Consider the following 16470-nt stretch of genomic DNA (forward strand, 5'->3'; position numbering starts at 1 on the left):
TTTGTGATTTCTAGAATCACCCCAGAAGCTATCAGGCTATCTTTATTCCCATATTCTCTGTGTGACGGCGCAAAACAATGGGTAAGTTCTTTGAAGCCTGGTGAGATCACAACCTGGGAAAAGTTGGTGGAGAAATTCATGCAGAAATACTTCCCACCCACCACTAACACACGGAGGCAGAGAGAGATCATGAACTTCGAGCAGAAAAAGGTGAAACCTTGAGCGACGCATGTGAGTGTTTCAAAGGATTAGTTAAGAATTGCCCCAATCATGAATTACCGTTAACTATCCAGATGAAGACTTTCTATGGTGAATTAAACAGAGCATCTTAAATGGCAGCCAACGCAGTTGCAGCTGGTGGTATCATGGAAAAATCTTATACTGAAGCTAAGGAAATATTGGACCGCATTGCCAAGCATAATATGGGATGGATGGATGATACTTAAGACCCAAGAGCAGAAAGGAAGAAGCGATCTCAAAATGTGAATTCTATTGATTCTAACGCAATAGCCATGCTCTCTGTACAAGTGGCTACTATGAAAAACCTTTTGCAGAACATGTCACTAGAGAACACATCAAATCAGCAAAAGGTAAATCAGGTAGAAACATTCGTACAACCCATGGTTAGCTGTGTGGGCTGTGGAGATCCCCATTCCTACTCCGATTGCCCACAAAATCCGCAATCAATATACTTCATTAAAAATAACCCATTCGAACATATATAATCCCAGATGGAGGAACCATCCAAATTTCTCTTGGACAGGTAATCAATAGGAGCCACACCACCCAGAGGTGAACCAGCAGCAAAGGCAAGGACCACCGCCTGGATTTCAGCCAATGCAGCAGCCGCACTAGCAACCCTTTAATCGAGGAGGCCATGCGTCGAGTTCAACATCTCTGCTTGAGAACCTCTTAAAGTAGTATATCGCCCAGAACGACACATTGCTAAAAAGTCAGGTGTTTTCCATCAGAACTCTGGAGATACAAGTGGGGCCGATTGCGAATGATTTGAAGAATCGGCAGCCTGGTGTCTTGCCCAGCAGCACGAAAACCCCGGGGAATACCAAAGGAGCAGTAGAGCTGACGCGGGAGGATGACACAAGTACGTTCAAGGTAAATGGGCAAGGAGTGAAGCCTTACTTTGAAGATGGTGTAGAACGATAAAAGTCATCCCTCGTATTACGCGAAGTCAACTGAGGCTTGCGTCAAAGAGATCCTACATTGACATCGACACATATTCCAGGGACGCTTCCTCTATCATTTCTTTTACATTATGTATGTTAGTACTGCATTTGTGTTTACTCATTGTTGCTTGTCTTTGCGTTTTAAGTTGATTGATGAATGTTATTTCTTTCTTAGTTAAGAGATTAATTTGTTTTAATTAATATATATATATATAAAAGATGCATACAATCGGAAGAAGCTTAGGATGGAAATAAAACGGACGTGTTGGACTAAAGTCTAACGCATGGCCTAAATCGAAAGGACGCATCTCGAAAACGCAAAACACTCAAGTGCTGGAAGCCCTAGGCACGTCCTTTCGTCTTCGTAATAAATGCGGACGTCAGGCGCCGCCTGACGTCACCACTCTCTCTCCCCAGACCTATAAAACGCGCAACCCTTAATTTTCTTTCTTCTTCCATCGCCTTCAAAGCTCTCTTCGAAAGAAAAAAAACCCTAGCGCCCGAAGCCTTTACCGCCGCTCGATCAAGCTTGTTACTCCGGTCATTCTTTGGCAGCAATGTCTTAAGCGTCCTACAGCCAAAACCAATCGATGAGCTACGGAGACATGTCGCCGGTTAGCTCTTTCTCTTCTTAGTCTGCTTCAATGTGACCTCCTCCAAACCCTCGCCAAACTTCAAAAACCCCTGTTCCGACCAAGCCTTTGCACTTGGGGCCTTCTTCTACTTCCCAGCGACTATCTCGGTCGAAACCCATCAAAACCACCACAAACCCTTCCTCTAAAACCCACAAAAAACCCAAAACCATTGCAAAACCAAAACCCAAAACTCCTACAAAACCAAGGCAGCAGCGCCCTTCTTCCTCCGCAGCTGCCAAGAAACCTTACACCAAGCTTGCCTCACCACCGTTCATTCCAAATATTACTCTGGTGGGTCCGACGCATGACTCTATCCCTGTTTATCTCCATAATGCGCCATCGCTCGCAGTGCGTCGACCTCCCCCACTATCCATCCAACCCTTAGCCACTATTTACTCTATTGAAGCAGGAGCCAGCCAACCGCCACGTTCACCATTATCATTTCATCCCCTGGGTCGCCACATATCCCATCCGGCACCCTACCAATCACTCCACCAAGGGCCAATTTTGATAGTCCTGTTTCAGAGCGAAACATCGAGGAACTAGCGGAATTGGCTCGAAGAGACGAGCAAGAAGTCTTCGGAGCAATCTTGGCAAGCTTGAATCAGGGCCAAGAAGAAGAACAAGTGATGCATCTTGACCCAACCAACACATCACTTGAAATCGATGAAGCGGAGCGCTATGCAATGATGCTTGAAACTGGGTTGGAAGAAGAAGAAGAAGATGAAGAAAGGGAAGTTGGCCCGGATGCGTCGCAACCTCACCAATCTGATGCGAATGAAGGGCCATCAAAAGCAAAGAGAGTGATGAGAAAAAGAAAATTAATATTGGAGGAAGAAGAAGAGCAGTTCGCATCCGGTCCTGAGGGTGCAACGCATGAGAGCTGCTCAAGGCATATAACTTTAGAAAAGGAATTGGAACAATATCAGCCCACAAGGTAAGGGCAAAGGAAGTTAGCTCTCCAAAGAGAATTGGAAAATGAATTAAGAAAGCTGGCGTGGGAAGCCAAGGCACATGAGGCAGACAAGCGCAAGGTAACTCACGCGTTACCTAAAAAGACCACAAGGAGAAAATGCCAGTTTAGTGACATTCTTACAGAGAAGGGCTTCTTCCCTGAACGCAACCCATTGTCGGCATACATAACTGAAACTGTGGAAGCAATGGGCTGGGGTCAGCTATGGTTGGGCATACAAGAATTTGGCCCAACCTTGTCCGCCAATTTTACATTAGTGAGTTCGACATGGAGAAAAGTACGGCATGTGTTGATGGTGTATTGGTGCGCTTCTCAACCTATAAGATTAATGAAGTGTTCAATATCACAAGTAACCCGGATGCAGAGGGAAATTGCATCTTGGAACATCCGACTTCGAGCCACGTAGAAGATATGTTAAGAGTAGTGGCCAAGCCTGGAAGCAAATGGCAAACATCAAAAAATTGAGTAAAGATGTTAGCTTCCAGGAACCTAAAGCCAGGCGCAAACTTATGGTATTATTTGATTAAGAAAAGCATCATGCCTACAACGCATGATGAGACATTATAAAGAGAACGCATCCTGGCCACTTATTGTATCATGCAGCGCATTCTTCTAGATGTAGGGAGGATAATAAGAGACCTGATCAAAGCCATTAAAACTAAACCACGAGGATAACTTTATTTCCCTTGGCTAATTTGCGCGCTGTGTGAACGTGGGGGCATCCCTCTGGGGGATGATTATGAGGAAATCAATGGTCTGATGGACATCAAGTTGATCAGGCATTTGCTTCGCAGTTTGCCGCACCAGCCTGCCCTACCTCGCAAAGAAGCGATAGCCAGACCTCGACCCTCCAAACACGCCCCCAAAAGAAGACGCGTCTGGGTGATTGAACACAGCGATAAAGCTTTGGAGAATGAAGATTATAAAGCGGAACATGCATTCACTGATGAAGAAGCGCGGCCAGACCTAAACATCACTCTCTAAAACTCACCATTGGCCCCGCAAGAAGGAAGTCTTGATCCAACGCACCAAGAGCCTACCGATGTAGATCAAGAAATCCCTAGTCCCCTTCTTTCGCCCTCACCAATTCCAATTCCAACTTTTGTGCCTCCTTCAGTCATTTTTGAACCAATTAGGTTAGAGTCAAGTAATTCAGAAAATATTAAAGACTCAGTTGGAAGAACTGAAGAGCCAACACCGCCACAACAACGCACTGATATTGACGAGTTGAAAACTTTTATTAGCGATCAACTTAGATCACTGGTCGCGTCCATTGAAAGTCTTCAACAACAAAACAGGGTTCTAACGGATTACTTGTGGCAACAAACAAGAAGAATGCAAGACCAATTTGTCTACACAACACAGTATATTAATCAGGTCTTGGTCGGAATGTTTGCGCTGCCACCACTACCTGCTCACCTTAGGAACCCTCTGCGATTTATGGATGAAGACCCTACAGAAGAACGCAGGGATGATGCGCTAGCACAATAAGTTTCGGTGTGTTGGTTATTTCGTATTTTGTTTTATTTGATAATCTTTTATATTTGTTTGCTTTTTTTTTTTATTCCATTAGTTATCCAATAAAAATGAATGAAAATTTCTCATTTTTTTTATCCTTGCGTTTGTCCTTAGCATACTTTTTTTGTTCTTTAGTTATTTTTCTAGTCTTGTGCATTGCTTTACCTCAATGATATTAGCAATATGAAATTTATAAGTACAGAGTAGGTGTTAGGAAAATCAACAAAGCCTGAACTTTTCTAAAACGACTACATGTTATCTTTCTAACGCATGCAAGCTTTAAATCAAAACTCCTTTCGAAACTCTCAAAGCCTTTTCGAATTTTTGTTTCTCTTTTAGTAATGAAGACTTAGCCTATTTCCAAATTTGGGGATGAGGGAAATCCGAGTTAAGACACATTAATCGATTACATCAAAAAGAAAGGAAAAAAATAGCAAAATGTTAAAAGCAACTTCTCTATCATTACTCTAAAAGAAAAACCTCAAAGTGGTATGAGTTAAAAAGTTGGAACAGGCACTTAGCCGTAGTTGGATGCTCGCATCACACTCGTGGGGGCAAGCCAAAATGAAGTTAAGTCTCCTAGACCAATGCGTCCTAAAAACTCCTCTATTTAATTTAAAGAAGTTGTATCTTGAAATGCATGAATGCTAGATATGAGTTTATTTGTAAAGGGCTCTCACCCATAGTTGGATGCTCGCATGACACCTGTGGGGGCAAGCCAAAACGAAAGTGGGACACCTGGAACAACGCACGGGTAATCGAAAATTTATACTTTTTCTTTTTAACTGACATCTATTTTAAAAAGCATCTAACGCATTGCTGGTTTAGAAAAACGGGAATGTTTTGAGAAACGAAAAAGAGTTGTTGACGAAAGGCTTGCTACACCTGAAATAAACCATTATTCCTTTTAGAAAAGAATCGACCTGCGTTACATTTTCCAAACTCTTGTCTCAAGCTTATAAGTGAATATGATGAAAGGTGAACACTGTACACTAAAGACAAGGGAGATAACAAAAAATTATTTATGGAATGCTTGAGGACAAGCATTGTTCAACCTCAGAAAGGTCTAAACAACCCTATTGTAACGTGGCTTGCTGATCCACATAAGGATGACCTCGGAAAGGTCTAACAACCCTATCTGACCAATGTAGGGATGACCCTAGAAAGGTCTAACACCCCTATTATGCTGCTTCTTGATCAACATGGGATGACCCCGAAAAGGTTTAACAACCCCATTTTGTCCACATAGTGATAACCCCATAAAGTTCTGAAGAACCCTATTATAATATGGCTTCCTGATCCACATAGGGATGACCACGGAAAGGTCTAACAACCCTATTTGACCAATGTAGGGATAACCCCTGAAAGGTTTAACACCCCTATTTGTTGCCATTTCTTGATCAACATGGGATGACCCTAGAAAGGTCTAACAACCCTATTTGGTTCATATAGGGATGACCCCAAAAGGTCTAAATAACCCTATTATAATGTGGCTTCCTGATCCACATAAGGATGACCTTGAAAAGGTCTAACAACCCTATCTGACCAATGTAGGGATGACCCTAGAAAGGTTTAACACCCTTATTTTTGCCACTTCTTAATCAACATAGGATGACCTCGAAAAGGTCTAACAAACCCATTTGATCAACATAGGGTTGACCTGGGAAAGGTCTAACAACCCAAATATGGCTTAAAGTATAATAATGTTTTATGGGGCTTTTTTTTACGGCTAACTGCATTTGGATCATGTTGTCGAAACTCATTCCTTTATGGTATTTTTTTTTCAAAACGATGGTTCACTTTATCGAACATATCTAGCCTGGTGAGAGGTACCTCGTGATTCTTGGAGACATAGGTCAACCAATAAAAGATGGCCTTAGCTTTCTTGTGGCAAAGACATTAGCTCGTCCCTTTGCATATCGTTGTCCAAGTTTAGACAACAACATGATCCTTCCCAAATTACCAATGGAAGCGCCTTTGACTCAGGGAGAATGTGTATGGGTTTTACAATCTTCCATTTATGATGAGGCCCGAACAAGTGTTAACTCTTGGACTTCGTATAATTGAGGGTCAGGTCCACTGGAATACCATAATGAAAATGCCTGGAGAATTTGGCCTTATTGATTACTACTGGGAGTGGCTTAAATTTTTAGTCGGCCGAAATGAGCAATTCCTTTATGATGTCAGTTAATTTGGCACAGTGATGGCTTCTCTATGCACGTATGATCATAATAGTGACATAGTTCGAGCCTTTTTTGATGCTTGGTATCCTTCAACCAACACTCTTCATACCATGGCAGGCAAATTATCAATTTCTTTATGGGACGTGGAATCCTGTGTGAATCAGCAAGGACCACCTTGCAAGGCTATGGTCATTTGGGGGTCTTCCAATCTGGGGAAGATTTTATGAGGAGGTGATTCCTTCCTTTAAAGAATTAACTGGCTATCGTGATAAGGAGAAATATTTGCCAAAAACCTGTGAACATCTTTTCCAGGCGTATTATTCAATAGTATGTTGCAGAGAGAAAATCACACGAAACCTTCTAAGAATGATTCCCTAGTGTCCATTAGCTCATGGATTTCTTTTTTGTTCATAGGGGCTCAGAGATACGATAAGCCTACTACACGGAAACAAAAGAAAACCTCTCACTCCAGGTCTATTCAAAATCCTCATGGTACAAAGATCGCGTTTCGAGAATGATTGAGTAGGAAAAATATGTTATGCACGAAACTTGAGATAAAAGATGACTTGAAGGATAAAACATATTTGGCTGCCTTTCTATCCTATTGGTTATGCCTTTTTGTGTTCTCGCAAAAGGGAGCTATCTTCGCCCTGGAGTCTTTAGAATTGCTAGCTTGATGGCTAACAGGACTGTCTATAGTCTTGTTGTTCCAGTTTTAGCCAACATATATCACGACTTAGAGTTGATAATAGAAGCTTCAAACCCAAATGGATGCATGGACTTTCACTTTTCCATGCACTATGTCCATGGTTAGCTGGCCCACTATTTTAATACGTAATATCCACTTCTGTAGCCGTGCGGGGTCCAAAGATGTCCAACTTTTCTGGAGAAGGTGGCTCAATCTATTTTGACGAGTACGAGGCGTAGGAACTGATCCATAACAGCGCTATCATTTAATGGCACGTGAAAATTTAGAACATAAGTAGGCATGAATGCTGACTGATGGCAGAGATCTATCATTCCTAAGGTCCAGTTATTTTTCTAGCATGCGATCAGGCTACCTATCTTCCAATGTGGCAATGATCAGACTATAGAATCATACAGTCCCTTTAACTTTGGCCGACAATTCGACTTTTACCAGAACATTCTTAATCATATAGGGGGAATACTGCTTGGCCTCACACCGAGTAATGTGTTATATAACTAGAGAGTGTGCACGAGACGTAAGACATTATCTTAAGTATTCCTATTGACCCGCACATTAGACCCACACAAGCATATTTCTCCATGGTTTAGGGATTGGTGGCTGACAAAGCACGAAAATTACTTTGAAGAGAATCGACCTCATTTAGTGACCAATGCAATTCCTCCTCCGACACAACCCAAACTACCCAAATTTAAAGGGGCCATCCAAGAAGGCAAATAGATTCATTTGATTGAAGAGACAATGACGATCTTACAAAAAGTTGCTTCAAACCCAATTGGAGAGGATAGTCATAGTAGCACCGGTGATTGTCATTGGAGAAGACCCTCAAAGAAGCAGAAGGCAATGGATAATGACTTTTTTAAAAGGGATCAAAACGACCCAGCGGTTCCTAATGCCCTCAACTTACTGGTATATCGACCCTTCCTTTTTTCTAATATTCTCATCTCATTTATTTGACTATATGGTTTACGTCCTTGTTTTCTCTTTTTTTATTTTTGTAATAATCCTTGAACAATTCTCTTCAAATACTTTTGGCGCTGGGAAGCGAAGAATCTGTAATGTGGCCTTTTGCTATTGATTCAATTGCTGAAAAAATTGGTACTTCTAAAGCATTGCCAATGAATCCCGTCAAACAATCTTATCAACTTTATGCTATTCTTGATGACACCCATCATGCCAAGGAGACAATAGATGTTGGGAACGTTACAGTTTCAGATCCTCTAGTCAAAGAAATTGGTTGCTCTTATGTGTCTTTAATAGACGAAGTCTTACAACCCAGGGAGACTTCAAAAGCCTTGGCGAGTCCAGGTGGTTGTGAACCTGCATTTGTCCGTACTGGTAGTTTTGGGGCCTCTATTAGCACAATTTCGACTGTTGGCTCATCTTCTTATGACCAAGAAGCTTCTAAGACATGTGAATAAAATAGCACCTCTGGCTACTTCTGAGGTATCCGAATTTTGTGGTGTCGATTAGTTTCTGATGTTCGACGTCAAACGGTCTTAGCCTTGTGGGAGACTATACATAAGAAAACCATGCGTACTCCTTTTGAAAAGGTACTTTGTCTAGAAAAAGAAACTCACGAGATATTCGAAGCCATTTCCAACATTTGTGGTGCCAAACTTCCCCCTCTCATAAAACTCGTAGATGATTCCTTTTGAAATGTAGAGAAGTATAATAAGTTCCAATCATTATTTTCTTCTCAATTGACTCAGACAAGTAAAAGCCAACGTTTAGAGGAGGCCAAGTTTAATCTGGATAAGATATTGTATGTCGAAAGTAGTGCCCTTGCTAAGAGAAAAGCACAACTAGAGCATGATTCTCAAGCCTTGCAAGAAGAGGAAGAATTAGCGAAGCTGGAAGCTATATGAACCGAACGAGCCAAAATATCCAAGTTAATCTCCGAGAATGAAAATATTTTGAATCAACATAAGCTTCACACCTCAGAAATGCGGGGGATCATAAAAGATATTGAGACCACTTCAGTTCTTTCTGATAAAGACATCAAGGCTTTGGATGTACTACGTCAGATGTTAGAAGTCATATAGCAGGAGCTGGAGAACTACAACTAAGTACCATGATTTGACGTTATCCACCTTACTTAGCTACACATATGCCGGTCGTTAGTGGCTTAAGCATTCTTGTAACTCTGAGCTCTTTTAGTTGTTGGATTTGTTTACTGTAGTGCTAAGAAACTCTTTCTTATATGAAGCCACTTTTTTTCTATTCTTTAAAAATTCCAATGCTTGAAGTTTCATTTAAGTTTCTACTTATGCAACTGAACTTTTTTTTTTTTTTTTATCATGTGATTGAACTTAAATTTCTTTAAGCTGTCTACATACCCTTTATAATAACAGGGACCAAGTCATAACTTAGTTCAAAAGATTTTTTTTAATGAGTCGTTCACCTGTTAAGTTCATGCAGGTCAGAAGCAACATGCAGTTTATACTTTTATAATAAGGAGTTGTTTTTATTTATTTATTCATTTTTTTGTTACACTTATCAAGTTTAAAATTTCTTAAGAAACTCGTCGTTGATTAGGCCAATTCATAATCCATCTTAATCAACGATCTTGTATGCTCAATTTGTGTAGACCTCTTTGACGATGTAGGATCCATCCCATTTAGGTGAACTTATTTTCCATATGTCTTATCATGATAATGGGTCTTCTTACAGCAAGCACTAGTTCACCGACTTGAAAAGATCGAGGCTTCACGTGCTTATCAAAGGCTTTAGACATTCGCATTTAGTAACTGATGACGGGAAATTAGAAGTCAAATTATTCAACAACTAAAATCCCTTGGACACGGTATGCGATGCATGTTCTTAAGATATGTGTTGATAGTCATGCGTCGATGGTCATGCGTTGGAATGAATATGCGCCAACAAATATATGCGATGACCATGCATTCTATCACAAGTTTTCTTGCGCTCACGCCAAGTATAATGTGAACGCAAGTTTCTTGGGTGATCCGAGGTCGAACACAGGGACTTGTAGCAAAATGAATGCGGTAATGTGCATGCAGCGGTTTAAATAAAAGAATTGAAGGGAGGTTGCTAAGTTAATACTACTCCTACTTCTATCTAACAGACAACTCAATGGGAATATGCATGAGAGGTAGAGATACGAAAACACTTGACATGAAATAAATGAATGGGAAAATAGATAAAATGCAGAGATGTTTTCATTGCAATCCTTAAGAGTGACCGCAAGAGCAACCTTAGTCAACGCAAGCCATGCAATCATGCTACACACATGTGAACCTAACTCTAGGACGTATGCGGTATATCTGCGATATTATCGAGAAGCCTATGCTTGCCTAGACCTCCATAACCAGCTCACTAGCTCTCGCCGCATGAACGTGGCTACTGCATAACCCCTTATCCTATTTCCTGGACGCATGCAAATCCAATCTGTAGGGTGCATACACTGTGTGAAGCAAATAGAGCTTATCTCTAAGATCCCCATTCTTGCCTATGCATTCCAATCCACTCTCCCGAGTCTTAGATTTATGTTTTGGATTACTCTCCCAAGTATGCCTAAATGATGAATGAAGCGCTCATAGGACAAGGTGACCACATAAACTTTTCTAACCTAAGATTGTTACTATCCCTAGTGAACAATGCATACATTACTTAATGCAACCAACCACTTACCCTCCCTGGCAGTTGATTGTTGTTGACTTTACTCATAGACAAGCAATGCGTTAGCCTATAGACAGGCGTTGCCGCAACTTCACACTAAGAAAATAAGGTTACTCACACACTCACACAACGCACACCTCTCGATAGGTTGCTACATGCTTCATATCCCTAATCCACATGACTAAGTATGCAAATACCCAAGCAATCTCACTAAGTTTGCAATGAAAGTAAAGATGCTAAGAAAAGAAGATAAATATGGAGTCGAAGGAAACAGAGAAATGCATTGAAAACAAATTGTATAAATTCCTTAATCACAAAATGTCATACAATACAATATAAGAAAAGAAAGGGAAATGAAATGATCGGCTGAAAGCAAAGACTTGCTTCCATCGGATGTGCGTCAAGGCTGCCGGGGGTGCCATGGATGGGCAAAGGAGTTGACTCTCTCGAGATCTAGCTCGGTCGAAGGCTCCGGTCGTCACTCGGAATGGATGAAGGAGGTGAAGAACTTTCAGCATCCTCTCACACATTTTGTCTGGATCACAAGGATCCACCCTAGGCGAACCTCAGGCAAAAACCTTGAATAACTTGAATTTTCGCTCATCGGCTTCTATTTATAGAGCTTAGATCGCTGACAGCATTAATGGACTACTTTGAGTCTGACATTCGGCGTGTTATTCCTTTTCTGAACCTCTACCGCTAACGGCGTGGTAGGTGAAATGTCAGCATCATCTTTTGGTTTTTTCTCGAGGTAGATGCGTTGATGCATTCATTCCACCAACCTTGTATTGATCCCATTAGTATGCGTTGTTGCGTAGCCACAATCATTTAATGACCGCATTAGCTTAATATTGCAACTCTACACGATGACCGCAATCGATAGGCGAGCGCAACTTCTATGTGATGGATGCATACGACTGATTACCGCAACAGCCATGCGTTGATCGACGCATTCGACCTTGCGATGGAGTGTTTCTTCGCATGCGGTCGTCTATGTGTGGTTTGGTTTCCGCGTTTGTGTCCATTTCCTGTTTTTGCTACAAAAATAAAACTTTGAACACGTAAAACGCAAACTAACGGGTTAGCTGAGATTCAACATGCTGATCGACGCAAGCTCATTTTCTCATGAATTCCTATCATGATTGCCACATATTCTGCTTAACAACCTTCATAATTCTAAGTAAAAGGCCTAAGATGACATGTATTTCTACATGTCATCAGTAACACTCCAATGCTTGCTGAGCTTCCAGTCGTCTTTCATCAAGTGCTTCTAACTCTTGAAGATGTAGCTTGACATTGTCTTTTGTAGTCAATCCCTCTGGTACCACCATTCTTAGTGATAGAATTTGTCTTTCAAAAGGAAGAACAACCTTCACTCCATAAATAAGAGAGTATGGCGTGACTTCTGTAGGGGTATGATGAGTGGTTCGATAAGCCCAGTATGCCTCCCTGATCTCTTCTTGCCAATCTCTTATTGACTTGGAGAAACTTTTCTTCAGCAGGTTGCACAACGTTTTATTGAATGCCTCTTCCAACCCATTTGTAGCAGTGTTGTACATAGATGACTTGAACTACTTTAACTTGAACTTCTCACACAACCTGTCCATCAAACTATTAGAGAACTGTCTCCCATTATCTGTCATAATTCAATGGGGGATACCATACCGATAAATGATGTGAGTGCGGATAAAGTCCACCATGTTTTCCTTCTTAACTTCTCTCAAGGTGATGGCCTTAGCCCACCTTGAAAAGTAATAAGTGGCTGTGAGGATGTAAGAATGTCCTGTTGACGACTTAGATGTACAAAATCGAGTCCTCACGCTTCGAAAGGCCATGAAGCAATAGCTGGATGTAGAGGTTCTAGAGGTTGATGTATAAACTTTGCATGGTATTGATAGGCTACACACTTCCTTGCGTACTCCATCAAATAATGGATCAACCTTGGCCAGTACTAACCCATCCTTTTCAGTAATAACTGAAGCTTTGGTCTAGATTGATGCGCATTGCAAACACCTGAATGCGCTTCTTCCGAAGCCTTCATTGATTTGTACTTTCCAGGGAATCAAAGATAGAGCCCTTCAAGAGAGTGGCGATATAAAACCCCTTTGTAATAAATGAAGTGTGTAGCCCTCCTTCGAATCTTGGTCTTGTGGAAGGGGTTGTTTGGAAGCCTTCCATGCTCAACGTAATCTATAATGAGTTGTCGTCGGTCTTCCTCATCAGTTAAGAAGACTGATATTGCATTCATTTCTTTTAGTCATTTTGCCTTCAAGGCAAGACTTACACACATGTAAAGAATTTTCTTCTAACTCACTTAGAAGTTTATTCTTCACCAATCTCTCAATCCTATTGAGATTGATATGTCCTAGTCTTAGATGCCAAAGTTGGGTATTTTCTTTAGGAGAAATTTTAAGTCTTTTATATTGAGTTACTGCAGTCTTAAACATTTCAGTGTTATGGAGTGCCTTAATAGCTAACGATCTTAGCACAAAAAGGTTGTTTTCCAGCTTTGCAGAATAAATATCAACACCAATTTTGGAAATAAACACTTTATTAACAATGAAGTTAATAGCATAACATTGTTCAAGCAAACACTTTACAGAAACTAAGTTTCTTTTTAAACCAGGAACTATATATACATTTTCTAAAATAAGAAATTTGTTTTGTAAAGTCAACTGGAGACCTTCCACTACCACAACCGAGACGACGTGCCCACTTTCTACCTACATCGTCATCTCACTAGCATCTAGTTCTCATCAGGAACTAATTCCCTGAAATGAAGAATAAACGTGGTTAGTGGCCCCAGAATAGATACTTAAGACAGAATCATCATTTTCACTAAGCAGGTTTCCAATACAAGTAAATCATATTTACCTTACTTGACCTTCTTCTCTTCTGCTAAGTATTTGGGGGCAAGTCCTCTTCCAATGCCCATCTTGGTTGCAATGAAAACAAATTCCCTTTGTAATCCTGATTGGCCTTTTGCCCCTTTGAGCAGAAACTATAGGGTTAACTTTCCCTATCCTACCCTTCTTCTTCTACCCCTTTTTGGTGCAGGAGGAAGATGGTACAGACTTTGTCTCAGAGGTCGAACCTCTGTAGAACTTCTTTGAGGATGAAGCAACATTTGCCTCACCCTTGTGTTCCTTGCTTTTCATCAAGGATTGGAAAGTTTGTAGCTCATTGAGCAGAGTGGTCAGGTTGTAGTCAATCCTATTCAAAATAGCATTGCTACGAAAGTGGAAGAAACTTTCAATTAAAAATTCCAAAATAAAGCTAACCTAACTGACTTCATCGATGCTAGACCCATTCATCTCTGCCACGTTGAAGTAGACCATAATGCTAAGAACATATTCTCGAACAGATGCCTCTTCTTGCACACGGACATTGAAGATGTATTTTAGAGCGTCATGCCTGAGCTATGTAGACAGTTGTCGAACATTCCCCACAGGGACTCCATGATCTCATGGGTCATGAGCATGGGTTAATGCTTTTTGGATAAGAATTCGTTAAAACTTGCCAAGATGTATGCTTGGGCCTTATCGTTTACTCGTATGCCTCTCGAACATTTCGAGGAGCATTGGGAGTAGGAATGGGAGGACAGTTCTCCATAAGGACAAAACGTAAGTCATCGATGATTAAAATTGTGTTGATCGTGTTTTCTCATGAAGCATAGTTTTTTCCAGTTAATTTATCAGCGACAAGCAAGTTTAGAGTTGTGGTATCCATTGTAATAAAAATTTCTGAAACTATACAAATTATTAATTAGTCTACTTGCATTAAACCACTAAGAGAACCAATCAGTTTTTAGCAAAATAGTCTAATGTACTCTAAGTGACATCTATTTTGCAATGATGTTTCAGTGAGGCAGGAAAAAAGTCATCGTAGGGTGATCAAGTTTCCCTTCACTAAAATGAAACACTCTCAACCATTAAACAGAAACAATACCTTTTCACTGTAACTAACAATCACCATTGTTCGGTCTATAGTTTGTTAACTTGCTTAACAATTCTCGTAAGTTTAACCCCTCATTTTAGGTTCTAGAGTTCTGTCCCAATGAGCCAACCATAGGAAAAAAACCGATTGGGACATGAAACTAAAGCAACCCTATCCATTTCTGGAGATTAAATAAAGCGTCATGCAAAACTGCCATCCTTTAGGGGGACACCCACGATGCTAGAGGCGATGCATGAAACTTTACTTCAATCTAATGAGAGAGACCAAGGGATGTGTTGTCACACGTCCCACACCCACATACTATAAACACTCTCTCCATTCACCTTGATATTGATCTATACAAATACCACTCGTAGGGGGACATCCATGGTGCCTCGAGGCTGAGTATAAATCTCATGGTGTGAACTTTAAGGGAGAAACATGAAAAGGATAAAATAAAGTATCATATACCCCATTTTCCTTCCACTTAGTGTTTTACCTAGGGTTAATTAACTTAGAAAATTTCAAATACTGATTTTTAACTAAGTGACTGTTTAATTTGCCCAAAACAAATATTTGTCTTTGGATAGTTAAACAATTTTGATTAAGGTCTATTAAACTCTTTAATAGACTTCAATCAAACTTGCATGCATGTAACAAATTTATCTAATTCACCTTTCCAGGTAGGTTCCTAGGTAGGGGTGCGACGTTTCCGTCATCTTAAGTACCCCAGCCTAGACAGAACCCGCCTTAGACAAAAGGTTCTTTATAGATACATTTATCACATATTTAATATTTTACTAAGAATCAATTTAATCCTATTAAAATGATTAAAAGATTAAACTAAGATTTTTAATCTTATTAGAAATGCGATCTTAGGTCTATCTCAATCATGTTTTAAAACAATTTTAAAAGATGATTATAACCTAAGGTTTGCGTGCAACTCTTAATTATTGATTTTAATTCTAATTTCATTTAGTTATAAAGATTATAAATAAATAAAATAATTAAAACATTCATCGCATGCTTGATATACTTTAATTAATCATAACATTTATAAATTAACCTAAGGTAGTGTCATGCTTCATGCAATCTCAATTCATTACTAACATATATAACAATTATATAATAATGTAATGAACCATAGTATAGCATACATCCATACATTCATTCAACGATATACTATAACAATCACAATATAAATTATGTATGGATATGCTATAAATACATGCATACATATACTATAACATTTATGCTATATGATGCATGAGCATGTTATATAATTTAAATCATGCATATACATACATTATAACACTTATAATATAAAATGATGCATGAATATAAATACATAACCTATGGTGGGTTTTAAAATTATATGACATACAATATGACATATAAGAAAAAAACATACATCACATGTATATTTAAAAGCTAATTATTACAAGAATAAGAGTCAACCAGTTCAAATACAAGCGAACTGGGCCTTGAACCACCCGAATCATACCAACCAGCCACTGAACCAAACCCAAACCGCCTGAAAGGATTGAATCGCGGCTGAACTAGGTGAACCATGAATCGAACCGGACCAAAACTAATTGGTTCTTTCTGCATCGCAGTGTTGCAATGCTGAGAAAGAACACAACGTTGTTCTTCGTCATAGCATTGCAATGCTAGGGCACAACGTTGCAATGCT

The 16470-nt window shown here is 40.0% G+C and overlaps 1 protein-coding gene and 1 non-coding gene across 2 annotated transcripts; both read right to left on the bottom strand.

Moving 5' to 3' along the window:
• Positions 1–172: 172 nt before the first annotated feature.
• Positions 173–277, bottom strand: LOC120087456. The gene has a single exon (XR_005484597.1). It is a non-coding gene; the product is annotated as a small nucleolar RNA R71 (small nucleolar RNA).
• An 11781-nt stretch (positions 278–12058) lies between these two features.
• On the bottom strand, positions 12059–12400 carry LOC120084599. The gene has a single exon (XM_039040407.1). The coding sequence runs from the start codon at positions 12398–12400 to the stop codon at positions 12059–12061; it is 342 nt and encodes a 113-aa protein (XP_038896335.1).
• Positions 12401–16470: the final 4070 nt, after the last annotated feature.

This window comes from Benincasa hispida, chromosome 9 (assembly GCF_009727055.1).
Source record: "Benincasa hispida cultivar B227 chromosome 9, ASM972705v1, whole genome shotgun sequence".
Lineage (NCBI taxonomy): Eukaryota > Viridiplantae > Streptophyta > Magnoliopsida > Cucurbitales > Cucurbitaceae > Benincasa > Benincasa hispida.